We start from the raw sequence: 17,704 nt of genomic DNA, 5'->3' as shown, positions 1-17,704 counted from the left end.
CAAGTCACACCAGGGGTGAATTATGAACACCCATGCAGTTGTCCAGCTCCTTTAAAAGGTAGTGTGCCACACTATTTACCTTGGCGAGGGCATTTGTTCTAGAGAAAGAGTAGGTACTGACAAAATTATATATTATAAATTAGTGAAGAAATGCTATCCCTTCTCTTAGTCTTATTTATTTATTGAAGTAGATTTAGATCTCAGGCCCCAGTGTTAGCTGACTGTTTGATTTATTGAGGTATAAGAGTTTTGGATTTTTGGATCCTCTATAGCACTATAAACAAGTGATAGGTCTCCCAAGGAGTCTGTATTTTAACTGAGTATAGGGATAAAGCCTTCAGTCTTTTCTTTGTAACTCAGATGTGAGTGTTCACTACCTTTATAAGGATACTATTTTTTTCTGTCCCACACTTGCTAGCACTAAGTTGATGTACTTTTCCTGGTTTAACTTACTCATTAAATGTACATACAAGGTTGTATTCTTGTTTTAATTTTGGTTTACTGTTTTTAATAAGCATATTGGTTAGTTTTAGTAAGATATTTTGTAGGAGTATATTTTTAGGGTTCTTGTACACAGACCTGAAAAAGTCTAGAGGGACAAAAGCGATCTTTGTTAACAATAATTTATAGTCACGCAAAAAGTAAAAACAAAAATGAAACTTCAGCAAAGCTAGAACTTCCAATAAGTGACCTCCCAAACCTCTTGTATCAGAGGCACATGGGATATATGCACATGATCCTTATGAACATCAGGTGTTTCAGCTAGTTGGCAATTCTGAATGCCCATGACTTGTTCATAAGGATCACGTGCATATATCCCATGTGCCTCTGATACAAGAGGTTTGGGAGGTCACTTATTGGAAGTTCTAGCTTTGCTGGAGTTTTAATTTTGTTTTAATAATTTATGGAAATAAATTATGTTTTGGACAATGTATTTTTTCTGGATGTCAAATGGTGCAATGTTTAAATATTTCCAACCATGTATTAAAATGTCTTTGATAAATTCACAGACTTTGTTTAATAATAATCTGTTTAATAAGTACCACCACATCATTATTAGTTTTATTTACAATGCATAAGGTTTAAATTATTAGGACATTTAGTAAGTAGTGTGTTACCAGCTGGAATACCACACTGTTAAGGATGGGGGAAGGGATTCGAATTTGTTAAGGTGTACTACTGCACTTTGTTTTACAACTAAATAAACCACTTTCATACCTGATAACAGCTACATTAGTCAGAAAGTTTGGGATGAAACTATCCTTTGTTTAGATCACTTGTCTGTGTGCTTAATAAAGGATTTTCGACTGGAAACAGATTGTCTACCCTGCTTGGATTACTTCTGAATACGTAATAAGAGTTAATAATTCTGTATAATATTAATAATATTTCAAAATAAGTTTTTATTTATTGATTTTAGGACGTAAGTTGGCTACTTCTACTATTTTCTGATTTTTTTCCGCTTAATAATATATGCTGATTAACTAGACATATAGGAACTGAAAATCTTCCACAGACAAGTTTTTTGCACGGTTTTGATCTTTTTAGTAGCAAACATTTGGTGTTTTTCCAATTGCTTGATATGCTTTCTAAGGTACATCTCAAAGGGGACATTGTGCTCAATGATGGATCTAATCAAAGCACAGTACAATGAGGTGAGGACATCATTTGATCAGAAACACCTTTTGCTATGAGCTGTGCAAGGTAAAGAGACTTCTAAACACCCTTTGCAGCATGATGGTAAAAGGTAAGGTAGCTGCCTACCCATGTGCTCAGAAATTTCATTACCTTTTCATCTTGAAGTGGTATGTTATCTGTGCAATAAGCTGGAGACAGGACTGCTTAGCAAATTCTGCAGTGTGTTGCACTTTTTGGCATTTGGCTTCAACACATTTTTCTTATGCCAACTACTGACATGTGTAAGCTCATACTGGTGTGCATGTATGTCAGAGGGGGGCTTGATGACAACTTCTAGCTTGCAATCTTCCGTGAACTTGGCTAACCAAAGATCTCCACTTGTAAGTGCAGATCTGCTAAGTAGATGCCAAACTATAGAGGTCCCAGCACAAATCCCTGTGCAACTCCACTGGTCACCCTCATGCTCTCATTGGATGCACCCCTTACTCTTACTCTGCAAGTCCTGTCTCTAAGCCACTTTACTACCCACCTAACAACATACGGGCCAATTTGGAGCTCCTTTAAGTTGCTTATTTAGATGCAGTATGGTACTGAATGATTTGGCAAGGTCAAGGTGCTCTATGTGGATAGCTATTTCATGGTCTATGGTCCGAGTACTGCTCTCAATGAAGTGCGCAATACTCGTTGGACAGAATCTAGCCTTGAGAAAGCCAAACTGCTTGGGGTCAAGTCTGCTAAGATTTTTGGTATTATATTTAATTAGGTCAGTTATGATGTATTATATAAGACTCGTTAGGCTGATGGAGCTGTAATTTCCAGGGTCTTTGGTGGGGCCACCCTTCTGGAGTGGCAACACAACAGCGGTGCCACTCCTCTGGGACAAAGCCTGCTGCTAGGCTCAGGTTAAAGAATATGAGGAGTAGATCTGCCAATACCTGCTAAGTCCTATTGATCAAACAACTGAGTATGCTGTCAGGTCCCACAGATGAGGTACTCTTCGCTTCCGAGAGTAACTTCATAACCAGAAGCCATTCCCTTCATAGCTGCGTTTTACACTTACCATGTCTTCAGACTTAATGGCAACTGTGGTGAATCTCTATATTTCATAGGGCCACATCACCACTAGACAGATCACCAGAGACCCACAAACAGAACTAATCAAACTCAAAATTACATTAAACATGGCCACCTGTCAGTTTATAGCCTGTTACAGAACACCCTCTATGTTCCCTGAAAATCATGTAAGGTTCCTAAATGATACTTGCTGAAAACCTTATACACAAGAACTTCATTATTTTGGAAGAGTTTAACTACTCTTTAATAAACTGGAACACCTATACCTCCAATGTAGGATATGCCAAAATTTTCTTAGGATTTAAAAACAAAAACTGCCTGGACCAGATTGTTAACCTACTCAAGGATATAGTATTCATGACCTGGTTCTTATAAATATATATTCTTTTTGTACTATTATTCTGGTATTTCCAGTTACCATAAACTAGTTACCCTCATCTTCCAAATCTCTATGCTCACTGAAATGAGTATAGCTGAATGAAAGGATTTCAAATATACTAACCTCAACAAATTCTATTATGAAGTTTCAAAATTAACTTTGAGCAGCACCACCCCAGATGTTGCCATTACCTGGAGTGGTCCACCAACATTAACTCTACAATAAAAGAAAAAAGAAAACTCCTTAAAGTATACAACAAATCAAAGGACTCTTGTTTCAAGGATGACATTAGAGAATTGACTAAACATTTTAAGGATGACAGAGAATTGGCTAAAAACTTGAAAAATACTAATTGGTATACTAAAGCGGCCTATGAACTTAGATTAACATCTGAAACCAAGAACAATTACAAATCCTTCCTTTAGCTACATTAGGAAACTAAGAAATAACACCCAGCAGTACTCAGAACTCACTCATAATAGCATCACCTACTCTGATCCAGGAGGCATTGCCAATATACTGTGCAATGTTACCCTAGATGCTACTATCCAAAGTCCACTTATCCCTGAATCTCTCAGATCACCCATCATCACTAAAGAACATTTACTGAAGGCACTCTTCAGGACTTAGAATACTTCCTCCATTGGACTTGATAATATACCTGGCTGTTTAACAAACAGTACTACAGGCCTGGCAGAGCCATTGCTTAAACTATTTAACCTGAGCTTAGCCACTGGCTTTGTCCTTGAGGCTTGTTGTGCAACAGTAATGGCACTCCACAAGGGGTGGCCCAAACACTGACCCTAGGAATTACAGGCCTATCAGTCTGGTTCTGGATATCTTGCATCTCCACAAATCAAATAGTCTGATAAAAAACTGAACTAAATTTTCATTTGCAAAGCAATGGAACATATTATAACTGACCTTATAAATTATGATATTAAAAATCTCATCAGGGTTGTCCCACAGCTCTTTGGCATTGTCAATGTTTTTTCTTTCTAATAAACCTGGTGAGCTTATTTGAAAGGTTAACACAGGCTGTTGACAGTGGTCATGCTGTCCACACAACATGCATTAACCCAGCAAAGGTGTTTGACATCATTTCCATGCATTACAAATCGCTACCTATGTGGTAGAATGGATAGCAAACTGTCTAAAAGACAGAAGCTACATGGTGCAGGTAAGCTGATGCATTTCCAGAGTATAATGAAGGTGATCAGTGGAGTCCAGTGGAGCACAGTGCTGGGACAGCTGCCAAAACATCTGGCTAACAACTCTGCAGACAACTGTAAACTGGGAATCACTCTCAAGCTCCCCTCTTGATGCCAAAGCCCTTCAGCAAGAACTCACACTTTTGAATAGCTGCTGTACTTATAATGGGTTCAAACCAAATGTTAAAAAGTGCAAAATTGTTGCAGTTTGTAAATACACTCTTCATCCCAGCACAGAACATAGACAACACATCACCTCAAAATGAGAATGTTGTCAAAGACCTTGGAACTCGGGCTGATAATTTCCTATTCCCTTTGATCATCATGTAACAACAGTAGTCAGAAAGTCCTTCTACCTAGCACAGCTAAATGTAAATGGAATATCATCCAGAACTATGCCGGTCACACTCCCATTACGTTCAGCATTGATTCGGCAAATTATTGAATCAATGCCTCCTTTGGGATGCACTTCAATAAAGATATCAAACATCTATAAAGATCACACAGACTCTTAACTAAGATCACTGGCTTAAAACACCTAAACTACCAGAAAAGACTGGAAGCACAGTCTCTTTATTCTGTACCTTACAGACCTCTAAGGGGAGATCTATGCCTTGCCTTCATGCCATTAGAGACCCAGTGGTTCTGGACATCTTGTATCACCACATATCAAACAGTCCAGTAATACATTTTCACAATAATTAAAACGTGGTGGTGAGGCTCATTATGCAACACCTTTCCCACCTCTGGAATAAACTCCTGTGGCAAATCAAGCAAGTGTGATGCATTTTTTCCTTTATACAGAAAGTGATGATTGCATAAGTATTTACAAATTCACCCCTGGCTTGACTGGCCTAGCCCTCCTTGAAAAAGGGGGTACAGTCTAAGGGTGGGTACTGGCAAGATATAAATGGTCACAACAGTTAATTGCCTTGTATTTGCTATGATTCTGAGGATTCCTAGACATGGTCTTTTATGATGGTCAGTGGCTTGATTTCACCAGGGATAAAAGAGTTTGGAATAGAGATCTTTAGGGTGAAGTTGGCAATATCCACAGAATCTGAGTAGTTAGTAGCATTACAAATAAAGCTTCCACCAGAAAGGATCTGTCCTAAAAGGACAACTAGTGAGAGCAGCTTGGATGACAACTGAGGATTACATCTTTGAAAAGGAATGTAATTTGTTAAAAAGTATGTTCTCAAGTCGTGGTTATCCAGAGGGTTTAGTGCTTGATTTGGTGGGGGAGGTCCAGTATAAAAGGGCTTGTGGCGTCTACAATCCGATTTTATCTAAAAGGTTGCAGAATATCAGTATGGAGTGCAGAGAGGATACAAGTAGTATGAGACTGGGAGTCACAAATGTCCCCATTTCGAATTGCGAGAACACAAAGATCTGACACTGTGTTTCAGAAAAAGTTTTATTACGTCTTTCTGTATAGAAGCAGGTGATATTGGTAACATTTTAAAAAGGAATTGGAACCTTTTGGTACATGAAAAGAAATTGGGTGACAGGTTGGGCGACTACCCTACAATAATTTTTAGGAAGGGTAGGAACCTGAAGAGTATAGTAGAAACCATCACTAAGAAGTCTGTTAGGGTTGAAGGCATCTACAAATGTGAATCATGTAACTAGTGCAGGTACATTGGTACAGGGTCGAGTATAAAAGTGAATGATTATGTGTTTAAGTTTAGAGGCAAGTACAATTGTGATTCAAGGTCAGTGGTCTACTTAGCTTCCTGTTAGCTATGCCGAGCATTTTATGTTGGGAAGACTGACAGGAAGCTTAAAGAAAGGATATATGAACACATTTACCATATTAGGAAGAAGAGTAACACCAATGCTTTAGCAAGACACTGTAATGAACATTCTACCCACCATTTTCTTTTCAAAGTTATTGACCAGGTAGTTGTTGATGGAAAAGGTGGACCACAACAGCTGCTGTTAGAAAAAAGTGAACTTATATGGCAACTCAGATTAAACTCTTATACTCCCCCTGATTTGAATGAGGTAACCTCCTTGGCATGTATTTTGAAGTTGAAAAGTTTACTTCGATAGAAGTGACTTGCATAATGAGGTAAACTAGTACAATTAAAATGTCTTGTTACATCATTGCAATAAGATATTTCACTTAACACAAGACATAAGAATAGTTGTTTAGTTGGAATTAAATTCATTTTAATTAATTTATTTCACTTAACACAAGACATAAGAACAGTTGTTTAGTTGGAATTAAATTAATTTTAATTAATTTATTAGACTTTTCACAGCTAGAGTAGTGTGCATCACTGATTAGTTGATTGAGTTGGGACAACGTTTTATGAAGTTCGGATTGATTAACATTTTACATAACATTTTATATTTCATATTTTATGCACTATTTTTTATTTTTTATACTTTGTATACTCTGTATAGATTTTAGTAATTGTATTTTAAATTAATGGCTGGTAGGTTAATGAATTGATTAGTTAAATTAAGGCTGATTTGGCGCCTTTTTTGTTTTATAATTTTGTCCAGTGTTCTATGTTACCTTGTCTGAAGAAGTCTACCTATTAGAGTAGACGAAAAGCGCTTAAAGTTAAAGGTTCGATTTGGTGTTTAAGAGTATCCAGTGGCTGTGTCATTACCTTCATTGTGGTTGGTTCATTTCTTGAATAGGTGGGATAGCCAGGGGATAGGTGACTGGGTACTGTCCTCATGTCTGCAGGAACAATCCTGCAAGTTTTAGAGAAGTCCTTTCTTTTTGATCTTCATTTAAAGAGTTGGGGGGGTGGCACTAGTTCATGTGACTGGCACAGGATACCCAGCTTTGCTTTTGTAAATTGCTGTCAACCGTTAAGTGCATCTCTCCTCCAAGCTCCCACTCTGGGCAAAAATTCACTTGTTTTGTACAATCTGTTTTCCTATCTACATGAAGACTGCTATGTTAATGGATTATTCTGACCAGTTTCTGGATTCAGTATGGCACGACGCACTGAAAGGCCAGGAATCGGAATCAAGGGCCTCATGTGTATGCTACACAGGAAGTGACTTCAGAATGAGTATGAAATACTCTATACTCATAATGTCATTCTTGTGAACAATTATTTTTTTTTAATTTTTATCTGTATTATGTCTGAAAGTGACAGTGACGAAGACAGGGACAACTGCCTTTGCAGTTATATTTTCTGCTTTGATACAGGCCAGGGGGTGTACCTGTACTCTAGCAATATGTATCACCTGGACACAATCATTGATCTCTGCTCCACAATTCCTTGTACACATCAAAACCTAGTCCATTCTTGTGTCACTGCTAAACACAATCAAACTATGCAAAGAATGGGTGGGTTGGTCCTGTCACATAAATGACATAGGAGTGCAGACAATTTGGACATTTAGTAGCCCAGGAGCATGCCTAAAACTGTGGGAATGCATCATAATGTTAACATCTTGGAGTGCTGGCTATACCACAATAGCAGGTGGGTATTTCCATATGAAGACTTTCTAACAAAGGCAAAGGCTTTTGTTCTACTCGGATATCCACAGCAGTGATGTATTCTGAAGTTCAGTGATGTTGTTTCCTACAGTTTTATCTGTCATTTCTGTGTACAACAGGATTTGTTGTCTGCATTCCACATTCTGTCTAGTAAACGCATGATGGAGAGTGAGTCCTCATTGTTAATATTATTATTATTATTTATTATTATTTCAGCAAAAGGAAGAGAATAGCAGCAGAAGCCTTGCTAATGGCACCTGAAAAAAGCAGAGTTTTGTTTCCACTTAAAAATGCGCTTTCAGTTTGAAATTTTTTTTTCTGAAACTGATCACACTAAAACATTCCTTGTAGTCATTGAACCATATTTTATTTGACCTGAAACATTTTTGTAACTGCAATAACAAAAATCTTTATTGCATTTCTTCACTAATTTATAACATATCATTTTGTCAATTGCATCCTGCAGTACCTTTGTATACAACACAGCATTGGCAGCCACAAGTAGAGGCAAGGAGAGTGCATCACCAAGTAATCTTGTGAGCCTGCCTGCTGTGACTTTAATGCAAAACACTAATCCCTGTGCCAATGACCCTGTTAGTGGGATACATTGGTGTCACTGAAGCCTGGCAGGGAGAGGCAGAAAACATGCAACTGGATTTGCTGCTTCTCTGAGGACTGTGGATTCTGTTCCCTGTTAGAATGCTGCTATATGGACAAGCAAAGGTGGTTTCTGTAGTGTCCATTCAGAACGTGATAGCACAGTGTCCATTCAGAAGGTGACAGCACAAGAACCTTGTATGCTGATGCTCTTGAGAGAGGCTAAAGGTAACATAAGAGTTTTATTCTGCATCCATCACTTCATATTATGTCTAAAGTCTTGTTTTGTCTAATTAGATGTTAGGTAAGAAACATGGATTCTGAAGAAAACATTCCTTATCCTTGAGTTAGTTGGTAGGTATAACACTGCTAAGGCATAGGCAAGTGTTGGGGGGACACTACCAGTAACTCATCTGCTATAATCTGAGAGCAACCAAAAGTAATAACGTTTAAAACACTGCAGGTGCCATAATACACTCAAAGTATGTCCCCTGATATAGCTGTCCATACTATCAGGATATGGGAATGAGGCACAGCTGATGGACTGTGGGATTAGCTGCTGCTTCAAAGATCACTGGAAACTATAGCTATCCAGCTTGGTTGTGTGTGGGCCTATGTTATAATTATACCTTTCAACACAGAATGAATGACATGATGGTCTGCACTCCCTGTTTTGTTTCCACAAAACTAACTTTGTACATCACTCTGCAAAAATACAGCCCATAAGAAATATCCAGTACAGTCAGGTATTCAGTACCACTGCCAGAAAGTGATCAGCCTTCAACGCAGTATTGTGTGTATACCAGAGAAAACAAAACTGCCAGCAAAAAGCACAAACTGTTTTTTTTAAAGGTCTGTCATCTTATGTCTGTCTCCTAGACATAGTGTGAATGCTTTCATAAATTTTATGTGCAGCAAACAAACTCATCTAGCTAAGCAAGCAGTCCAACTTTTTTTTCCCCAAAAACCAAAGTAGGTTGTGGAGAAAAACAGCAATGCTCCTGAGTACAATGAAAGTCAAACTAATTAACATTATGCTTTATTCCCTCTGTGACCCTGAACTTTCATGGGCATCTCTTTTAAAGTAATTGTCTGCCTTTATCTCCATTCCTGCTCATTACTTTCCAGTTTTAATTATACTAGGGCACTCGCTACATCTAAACACACACGAAGTCAACAGAATGGTTAATGGTTTGTCTCTGGCAGGATTCTCATGTACGAACTAAGCAAAAAAACAGCAGATATTAGCATGCTGCATATGTATGCTAGCGTAGGTGTTCATATATTACTAACACTGCCATAGAAAATGACCAGACTTGGAGCTCGAGATCATTTTTTTTCCCTTGGCAAGAATGCTGCGCACACAAATTAGCACATTAATTGTGTTTCAGTCTCTGTCACAAACATGTTTACTTTAAAAAGTCTGATGCTAATTTCTCCCATGCATAATTCTCTTCATAACTTCTCATGGAAAATGACGGACAACTTACTACATGCTGCTTCATCCGAGCCGTCAGGGCACTCCTCGTCTCCATCACACTGCCATCTTGCTGGAACACAGTGCCCATCCTTGCAAACAAAATCCGTTGAGGCACATGTTGTTTTTGCTGTTGAGAACAAAAGATTTTATATCAATAAACAGATATGCTCAGGAAGTCAATAACACTAGCCTGCTCCCAAAAGGACCAGAAGGAAATACTGCCTGTAATGAGACTAAACCAACATCCTAATACTGTATTTTTGCACAGTATACACCTACAAGTGTAACAAAATATTACAAATTAATATGGTGCACTTGCAAATAAAGTACAGATGTGAGCTTTGCTTATTGCTGGCTGCAGTCCACAGATGAAAATCATTTTGTCTTAAACTATAATACACTACAGTAGGGTTAGGTACACTTGTACATTGCAACTCTGAGAACTATATCTTGAAATATTTGCTTTGGATCCAATTTCCAAACTAGAAAACTGTCTGATACAATATTATAGATAAACCAAAAATATATATATTTTTAATGAGTAAAGTGGTTACCATTCAAAAATTATTTTCTTTGCAATATTCAATAGCAACCAATTCTTAACAGATATTTTTGACAAGGCAAAAAGGTAGCAGAGGAGACAGTCACTGTAATATTCCAGTACTAATATACAATAACTATAACATATTGCAGTCTGCGCTGGGGGCAGTTTACTGTCTTACATGAACACGTGCCTACCTCTGAGCATTAAACATAATAGCATTGACCATTAAAAATCACAGCAGAGGGTCTGAAAGAACATCTGAATAAAAGATATTTAACCATTAGACCTTGTACAGCTGCTGAACAGGAACCTTATAGTAACCAAAGAGGAATGTTTCAGTCATTTAATGATTTCTGTAGACCCTAAATAGGTCCAGCTCTGAGAAGAAAACCATAAATCTGGTTGGAGTATGGCTAAACCTCAGAGGGAATCATAGCACTACGCCCGGTGTTTGTGTGGGTTTGTGCTCAATTCCTCAGAGCTGCTCTTTGTTTGGCTATTTCACCTGAGAGTTGCAAAGAATCTGCTGCATCTAAAGCTATCCACTGCTTAAATGATGAAAATAACTATCATTTTGCACGTCTGGTGATTATTTTTACTGTATTTCATAAGAATCCTGTAATAATTGTTACATGTATTGAACTTTAGTAGAGTTTCAAAGCTGAACTGTTTCCACTGCTGCTGTAGTACTTAATTACATTGTGTCTGCCAGTTATACAGGACAGTAGTATCTTGTGTGATTTCCATGTACTTGAGCTCTAAAACCAGCTTTTTAACATTAAGAGGGTTTTCTGACTGCACTCTTATGGCAGACGTGTACTGTAGCAAACCTATCTGAGTTAGGGGCTGCTGGCTGAAAGCTTGCGTGTTTTCCTGATTGGTCTGTAGGCCATGCTGTTGTAAAATGTATGTTTCTGATTCTATATAAGCCCAGTGTTTGCGCTAGGCTGCTCTCTGCGCAGAGGCAGTGAACATTGTCCTGTATAGATACAAATGCTATCAAGTTAAAATTTCCCTTAGAATAACTATCCCTGAAATATTCTTCAGTCCCCCTGCTACTCTAGGAGCATCTGAGTTGTGGGCAGAGCAGCATTGCCTTGTTGGATAGCAGCAGTTCGTAGGGAGTACAGCACCCGTCCTTCATCGGTGTACTCTTATCCCAGTTCAGTCAAATCTCCACACACTTTTCCTGGTTAAACCAATAGAAAAAATCCTAAATCCATGGAAAGGCACTTTCCTGCTATCTCTGTGGCCAGCCTGGTGGACCTGGGTCTCCTGAGGCAATGTATACTGACAACACTTAATCCTGAAACAGAAACAGTATGTGAGAGATGAAGTTACTCTATGAAAATTGAGACATGACACTCACATACTGACTAATCAAATGACAAACAGGTTTTCAGCACATGCACAGCATTTCCCTCACTAAATAAGGTCTCGACACAAACCCACATGTGTGCAGGTACTCACAAGTAACTTACTAAAACCTAAGAGGCCTCCCGTATACTGCCCTCAGAAACCACATGCAAACAAAACCAAGCTAACATCAAACACTACACATAAAAATACACATCACAGTGTGTTCACAAAAAAGTCCCTAAGGTGAAACAATACATTCAAACATCTTGGTCACAGGAGACTCCATTGTGAGACAAATGGAAAACCCCTCACAAGGTTGGATAAAGAGAGGGTTACAGTTAGTTGCCTGTCAGGGGCCAGGATTCAATAGATCACTCAGGCGACACAGTCCATGTGGATGTGAATGACTTGAGACATACCTCCCTGGACTATATGAAGGCAGACATGATGGACCTCTCTCAATATGTGTCACAGGCTGGTATGAGCATTGCAATGAGCAGCAATCTACCCTTACCAAGAATGATACCACAATACAAACAGAAAATGATCGACTTCAGTAATTGGCTTAGCTACTGGTGTCATTCCAAGGGGATCCCGGATTTGTCAGCCTGGGACGACATGATCAACAGACCACACTGTTTTGCCAGAAATGGTCTATACATGTCACTGCTAAGCTTTCAAATACTGGCCAAGGCATTAGCCTCCCACATAGTGCCATTTTTAGGCAAAGCCAAACCAACAGACCTATAAATGTAAATTCTTCTAATGCCAAGCTGAAGATACTATTGTTCAATGCTAGGATTCTTAACAAGAAACTGCACTCCCTGGAAGCTTTCCTCACCCTGGAGAATGTTGATGTCTGTGTAATTACAGAGAAGTAGTTCATGGCTACAAAACGCACCCAAGCAGTGCAAGGTTACAATGCCTACTACACATTCAGACCACCCTCTGAAAGGGAAAAAAAAAATGAAAGGAGGAAGTGCTTCCAGTTACATAAAAAACAATCATGCACTACTAGATTGGTCAAGTGTGATAACACGCTTGAGCTACTTCATGTAAAGCTGACCACAGGCAAAATACCCCGCCATATCATTGCTAGCTACAGGTCCCCAACCATGAAGCATGAAAACCACTCTGCATACCTGAAGTTACTAGAATCATTTACCATTCAGCCCAACATACTACTCATGGGCAATTTTAACTACCAATCCATAAAATGAGAAACGTATACGACCACTAACATGCAGGATCAAAGATTCAAGCACTTTGTCAATGCAAATGCTATGGAACAACTGATCTGCACTCCCTCTAGGGTTCAAATATCCTTGACATAGTACTCAAACATGGGGAAGCATTGCCGACCCCCAGCATAACGTTCTCATCAGTCTTCTTTGAAATGTATGTAACGGTAGAACCCCAATCAAACCCTAAAACCCTAAATAATTTTTCCAAGACTAATTACCCTCTGTTAAGTAATAGCATATGTAATTTTAAAGCACCCCCTAACCCCGGAAACACAGAGGCCTATGCAGAAGTATACACAAATGCCCTGTACAACTACTTAAACAACTACATAGAAATGGCAGTACCTGACTGAACTAAACCCAGGTCTAGCCGGAAAAAGAACCCTGGTGGACCGTGGAATTAATATACTATACAACACAAGGAAGCAATTCCTGTGCAGAAGTAAGTGGGAGGGTGCACAACAGAGAAAAAAAATCCCTCATTAGTCTCAACAGGGAAATCAGGGAACTAGCAAAGTCTTCAAAAGCTAAATACACAACTAAAATAGCCTTCCAGCAAAAGATAACCATAAAGCATTTTTAGTTATGCCCAAAATCTTAAGGGAAACACTCAACAATGTGCTGAGCTGGCTGTAGATGGCACCACCTATACTCAGCCAGAAGAAATAGCAAATCTGCTGGCTGATAAATTAAACTCCTGTTTCACCCCCTCATCACCTCCGGTCACTCCCTGTGAAATACCCCCTACCATTCTTTTGCCTGTTATCACAAAAAACAGGTCATCACTGTATGCTGCAATGCTAGAAACATGGCATCAATGGGCCCTGATGGAATAACTGAGTGCCTATTAAATAGCTTGAAACATGACCTAGCAAACCTATTCATATCTCTATTCAACCACAATTTCAAGACAGGCTTTGACCCAGAAGAGTGGAGGACAGCAACAGTCATTCCTCTGCACAAGGGGGGACCATCAACTGACCCAGGAAACTATTCACCCATAAGTCTGAATAGCCTCATATGCAAGGATATGGAAAGATTAATTGTGACATAGGAAATCTTCAGACTCTAGATCCAACCCAGTTCGGCTTCATCAAGGCCAGGTTTTCCCTGTTCAGTCTGGTGGACTTCTTTGAGAAGGTCACTGAAACCATGGATGAGGGTAAGATGGTGCATACCGGCTACCTTGACCTGGTCAAAGCATTTGACACAATGCCTCACTTGGGTATTATAGATAAACTCAGAAAACTGGGCAAAAACCTCTATGTCACCAGACGGATAGTCAAATGGTTAATGGAGAGGACACATGTTAGAGTGGCAGAATCCACATCTAGCAAGAGGCCACTCAACAGTGGAGTACCATAGGGCTCAGTGCTGGGCCCCATCCTGTTTGGGATGTAATTTGACCTTTGGATGACCAAATTTGCTGATGACTGCAAGTTGGGGGCAATCACTGACTCCCCAAATGAAGCCAATATCCTACAGAGAGGTCTGATTCAGACTAACTGATGTCACAGCTATGGCTTCAAACTAAATGCGAACAAGTATATAATAGTACCCTTTGAGAAATCAAATACCCCTGCAAGTTACAATATTGATAGCACCCCCCCCCCCAACAGTGGACCCAGAGGTAAGAGATCTGGGTACTCAGATCAATAGTAATCTGAACTTTGACCAGGAAATTCTTCAATGTGATTCAGCTATGGATGTCAAAGTACCACTGTACTTGGCCCTCAGACCAATAACAGTGCTTAGCACATACCTTGCCAGCCAGGTACCTGCAACAGCTGGAGCATCCTCAGAGGTTTCTCATCAAACAAATACATGGCATAACCAACATGACATATGTGGACTGATTAAAAACCCTATCACCGTATTCAATTTCCTAATGATTACTGAGGGGTGATCTGTGCCTGACCTACAAGGCAGTCTGTGACCTAGCCCTAATGGAAATGTTGGATATTCACAAAACTATGTGCACAAGGGTTACCCCTTCCAAAGATCCAAACCTGATCTCTGACATGAATAGCTCATGCTGGAGAGAGACAGATGTGTCCCAGAGATTGCCCCTCCTCTGTAACAGGCTTCCTATTCACATGAAGCAGAGCCCTTTCTTGACCATGTTCAAGCACAATCTGGACCAATGGATGGGAAATTGCAAATTTACTCATGGGGTGGCACCCACATCCCTTACAGACAGAGGCAGTAAAAATAGTCAAAATCCCACTTACCGAGCTTTATTTTTCCTCTAGGGAGAGAAAATTGGGTAGAATCTGAGTAAAACTGGCTAGGCTTGTAAGGACTCTTGAGCTGCTGGCCTAGTAATCTCCTATGAACCTATGAAATGTAACATAAAAATAATATGAATTATAGCAGTTGCTAGGTGTGCCTGAATAGTGCTCTTAAAATCTGAAATTATCTGAAATACTAATGAAGTTTTTCTGTTACAGTTATGAGTGCAAGGAGCTTCACACACTGTCTAAAAGAAAAAAGAAAAGCCTGGAAACACTAAATGGTATTTACACTACTTGGGAAATTTGGCCAGGACATCAGGGAACTTCCCCTACTGTTTGTGGCAGGAAGTTCTGCGATGAGGTGAAGGGCAAGCAAAGAATGGAGCACAGAGAGGTGGAAGGTACGGGTCATGTAGCAGAATCAGGAGCGATAAATGTTACTGTTCTAAATGAAGGTGGATTACCTACAGACATGTTAAAAGAGTGATCAATGAAGGTGTGGTATGTTGGGGCCAGACGACAGATAAGCCTGATGTTCCTAAATGGGGGTCCATTGTGCTTGCTACATCGGAAGTGATGAAACATGATAAAGGAACTCTGTAGCCAGATGAAATAGCTTGCCAGTTGAGCAAGGATTAGAGTGCTGTGAGGAGATTATTAGCAGGAAATGGTGTAGTGAAAATCATATGCAGCAGCAGCAGTTAAACGAGATAAAATAGGCACCAATTTAGTTTTGGGTAGGCATTTTCAGTCAAAAACAGAATCAGTCTTTCAGAGAGATTTTGCCTTGGATGATGACAGTGTGCCATGAAGTTTTCTATGACTGATGTGAGAGGACTTATTCACATTGGGAAGGAAAACTTTTGTCAACTGACATCTGAAACTGTAGCTGCAGTGAAACATTTGTTGCAACTGTGAGATTTAAAACCATAGGTGACTTCCGCGGTGGTGCAGCGGTAGCGTTGTTGCCTCACAGCAAGAGGTTCTCCCATTCGATTCTCGGCTGGAGCGCGGGGAGTGCCTTCTGTGTGGAGTCTGCATGTCCTCTCCGCGGTTGGGTGGGCGTTCGAAAGACATGTGTAAATGGGCGTGCGTTCATTGAAGGTTGAACGTCGAGCTGGCACCTCGGCGTTCGTGAAAATCTACTGCCAATCATTAGTGGACTGGAATTCCGCTGTGGCGACCCCTAACCGGGAAAAGCCGAAAGACAACGACAACAAGCGCAAGCTCGGGGCACAGTATCATTCTCATGCTATTAATATGAACTTTAAGAGAGAGGTATTGGTATAGTTCCAGACTGCTGAAATAGAGGAAGACATGCTTAAAACTTATTTTTGAGTACGCATCAAACTGTAAATGGAACACAATATATGATGATATGAAAGACTTATCTGGAATGGTGCTTGGGAATTCTGGGTTGTACTCAAAATTATGGAGGTAAAATAAAATATTTCCAGTGTGGTTAATGTGGCAGGATACTGAACCTTTTTTTTTTTTATTTTTTTTTGTGGAGACAGTGAACACTTGATAAAAACTGACAAAAAGAGATGTCTGCAATGTGTCGAAATAGGCCATAGAAAAATGATTTTTGAAAGATTTTTATTTATATTTATTTTTACATTTCTTTACTGGGAAAGTCCAACTGGGCATGGATCCCATTTTCAGTGGAGGCCTGGGGAGAAAAGCTCCACAAAGATTAGTACAGCAAATACAGTAAATACAATAGACATGTTAATAAAGTACAGTACTGAGTCAAAAAGTTAATAAGGTACAGTTTCAAGGCCAAAAAAGGAGCAAAAAGTAAATGTACTATAAGGAGCACAGTGTGTTATAATAAACAGTTGAAAGACATTTTGTTCGGTCATTTGGTTACGATTTTATAGTAAATGTAGAAGCACTAACCATGTTTTAACTGCCGAGAAATTCAAAACAGATGAAAATGAATTAAGGCTTATTACATGTAAAGCAGTAGAAAATGTTGATTCTTTTTCAGTTTCTCTCATCCAGAGAGTGATGAAGGGGAAAATTAAATAACAATATATGCCCTGTGGATGAAGATGAGGGCAAGGAAGGAGAAACAAGTAAAACAATGGAAGCATACAAGTGATGGTATTGAATAAAATACACTACTACAGGAAAAATACTACAAAAAAGAAAATTAAAACGAGGCACAAAAAACAGACCAAAAAAGAGAGGGATAGTCTCTCAATAATTTGTTTGAATGTATGCATTATTATTATTAATCAGTAAAGGAGAGTTATAATTCTAGATGTCTGTAATAACATTAAAGTAGATGTTACCTTTACTGGACATTCAATATTTAACAGATACGCAAAAAATCAAGTAAAATCATTATAGTGAACAAATGTAAGGAGTTCAGAAAGAACTTAGGTTCAGGGTTGGTATTACTGTTGAATAATCACTTGTATAGTATTACAGGCAGATTAAGTTCATGTGTGCGTGTGTGTGCAC

The 17,704-nt window shown here is 39.1% G+C and overlaps 1 protein-coding gene across 1 annotated transcript in view; it reads right to left on the bottom strand.

Annotated features, from left to right (window-relative positions):
• LRP8 (LDL receptor related protein 8) overlaps window positions 1–17,704 on the bottom strand; it is a 1,993,970-nt gene that overhangs the window by 1,240,662 nt on the left and 735,604 nt on the right. The window contains exon 3 of the mRNA XM_044085444.1: window positions 9,862–9,978. Within this exon, the coding sequence (XP_043941379.1) occupies window positions 9,862–9,978 (117 nt within the window). The remainder of the gene's footprint in view (window positions 1–9,861; window positions 9,979–17,704) is intronic.

This window comes from Protopterus annectens, chromosome 10.part0 (genome assembly GCF_019279795.1).
Source record: "Protopterus annectens isolate FY-2018-M chromosome 10.part0, PAN1.0, whole genome shotgun sequence".
In the NCBI taxonomy this organism is placed as follows: Eukaryota; Metazoa; Chordata; order Ceratodontiformes; family Protopteridae; genus Protopterus; species Protopterus annectens.
The sequence above is the reverse complement of the archived record's forward strand: the minus strand, read 5'-3'. Positions and strand labels throughout refer to the sequence as shown.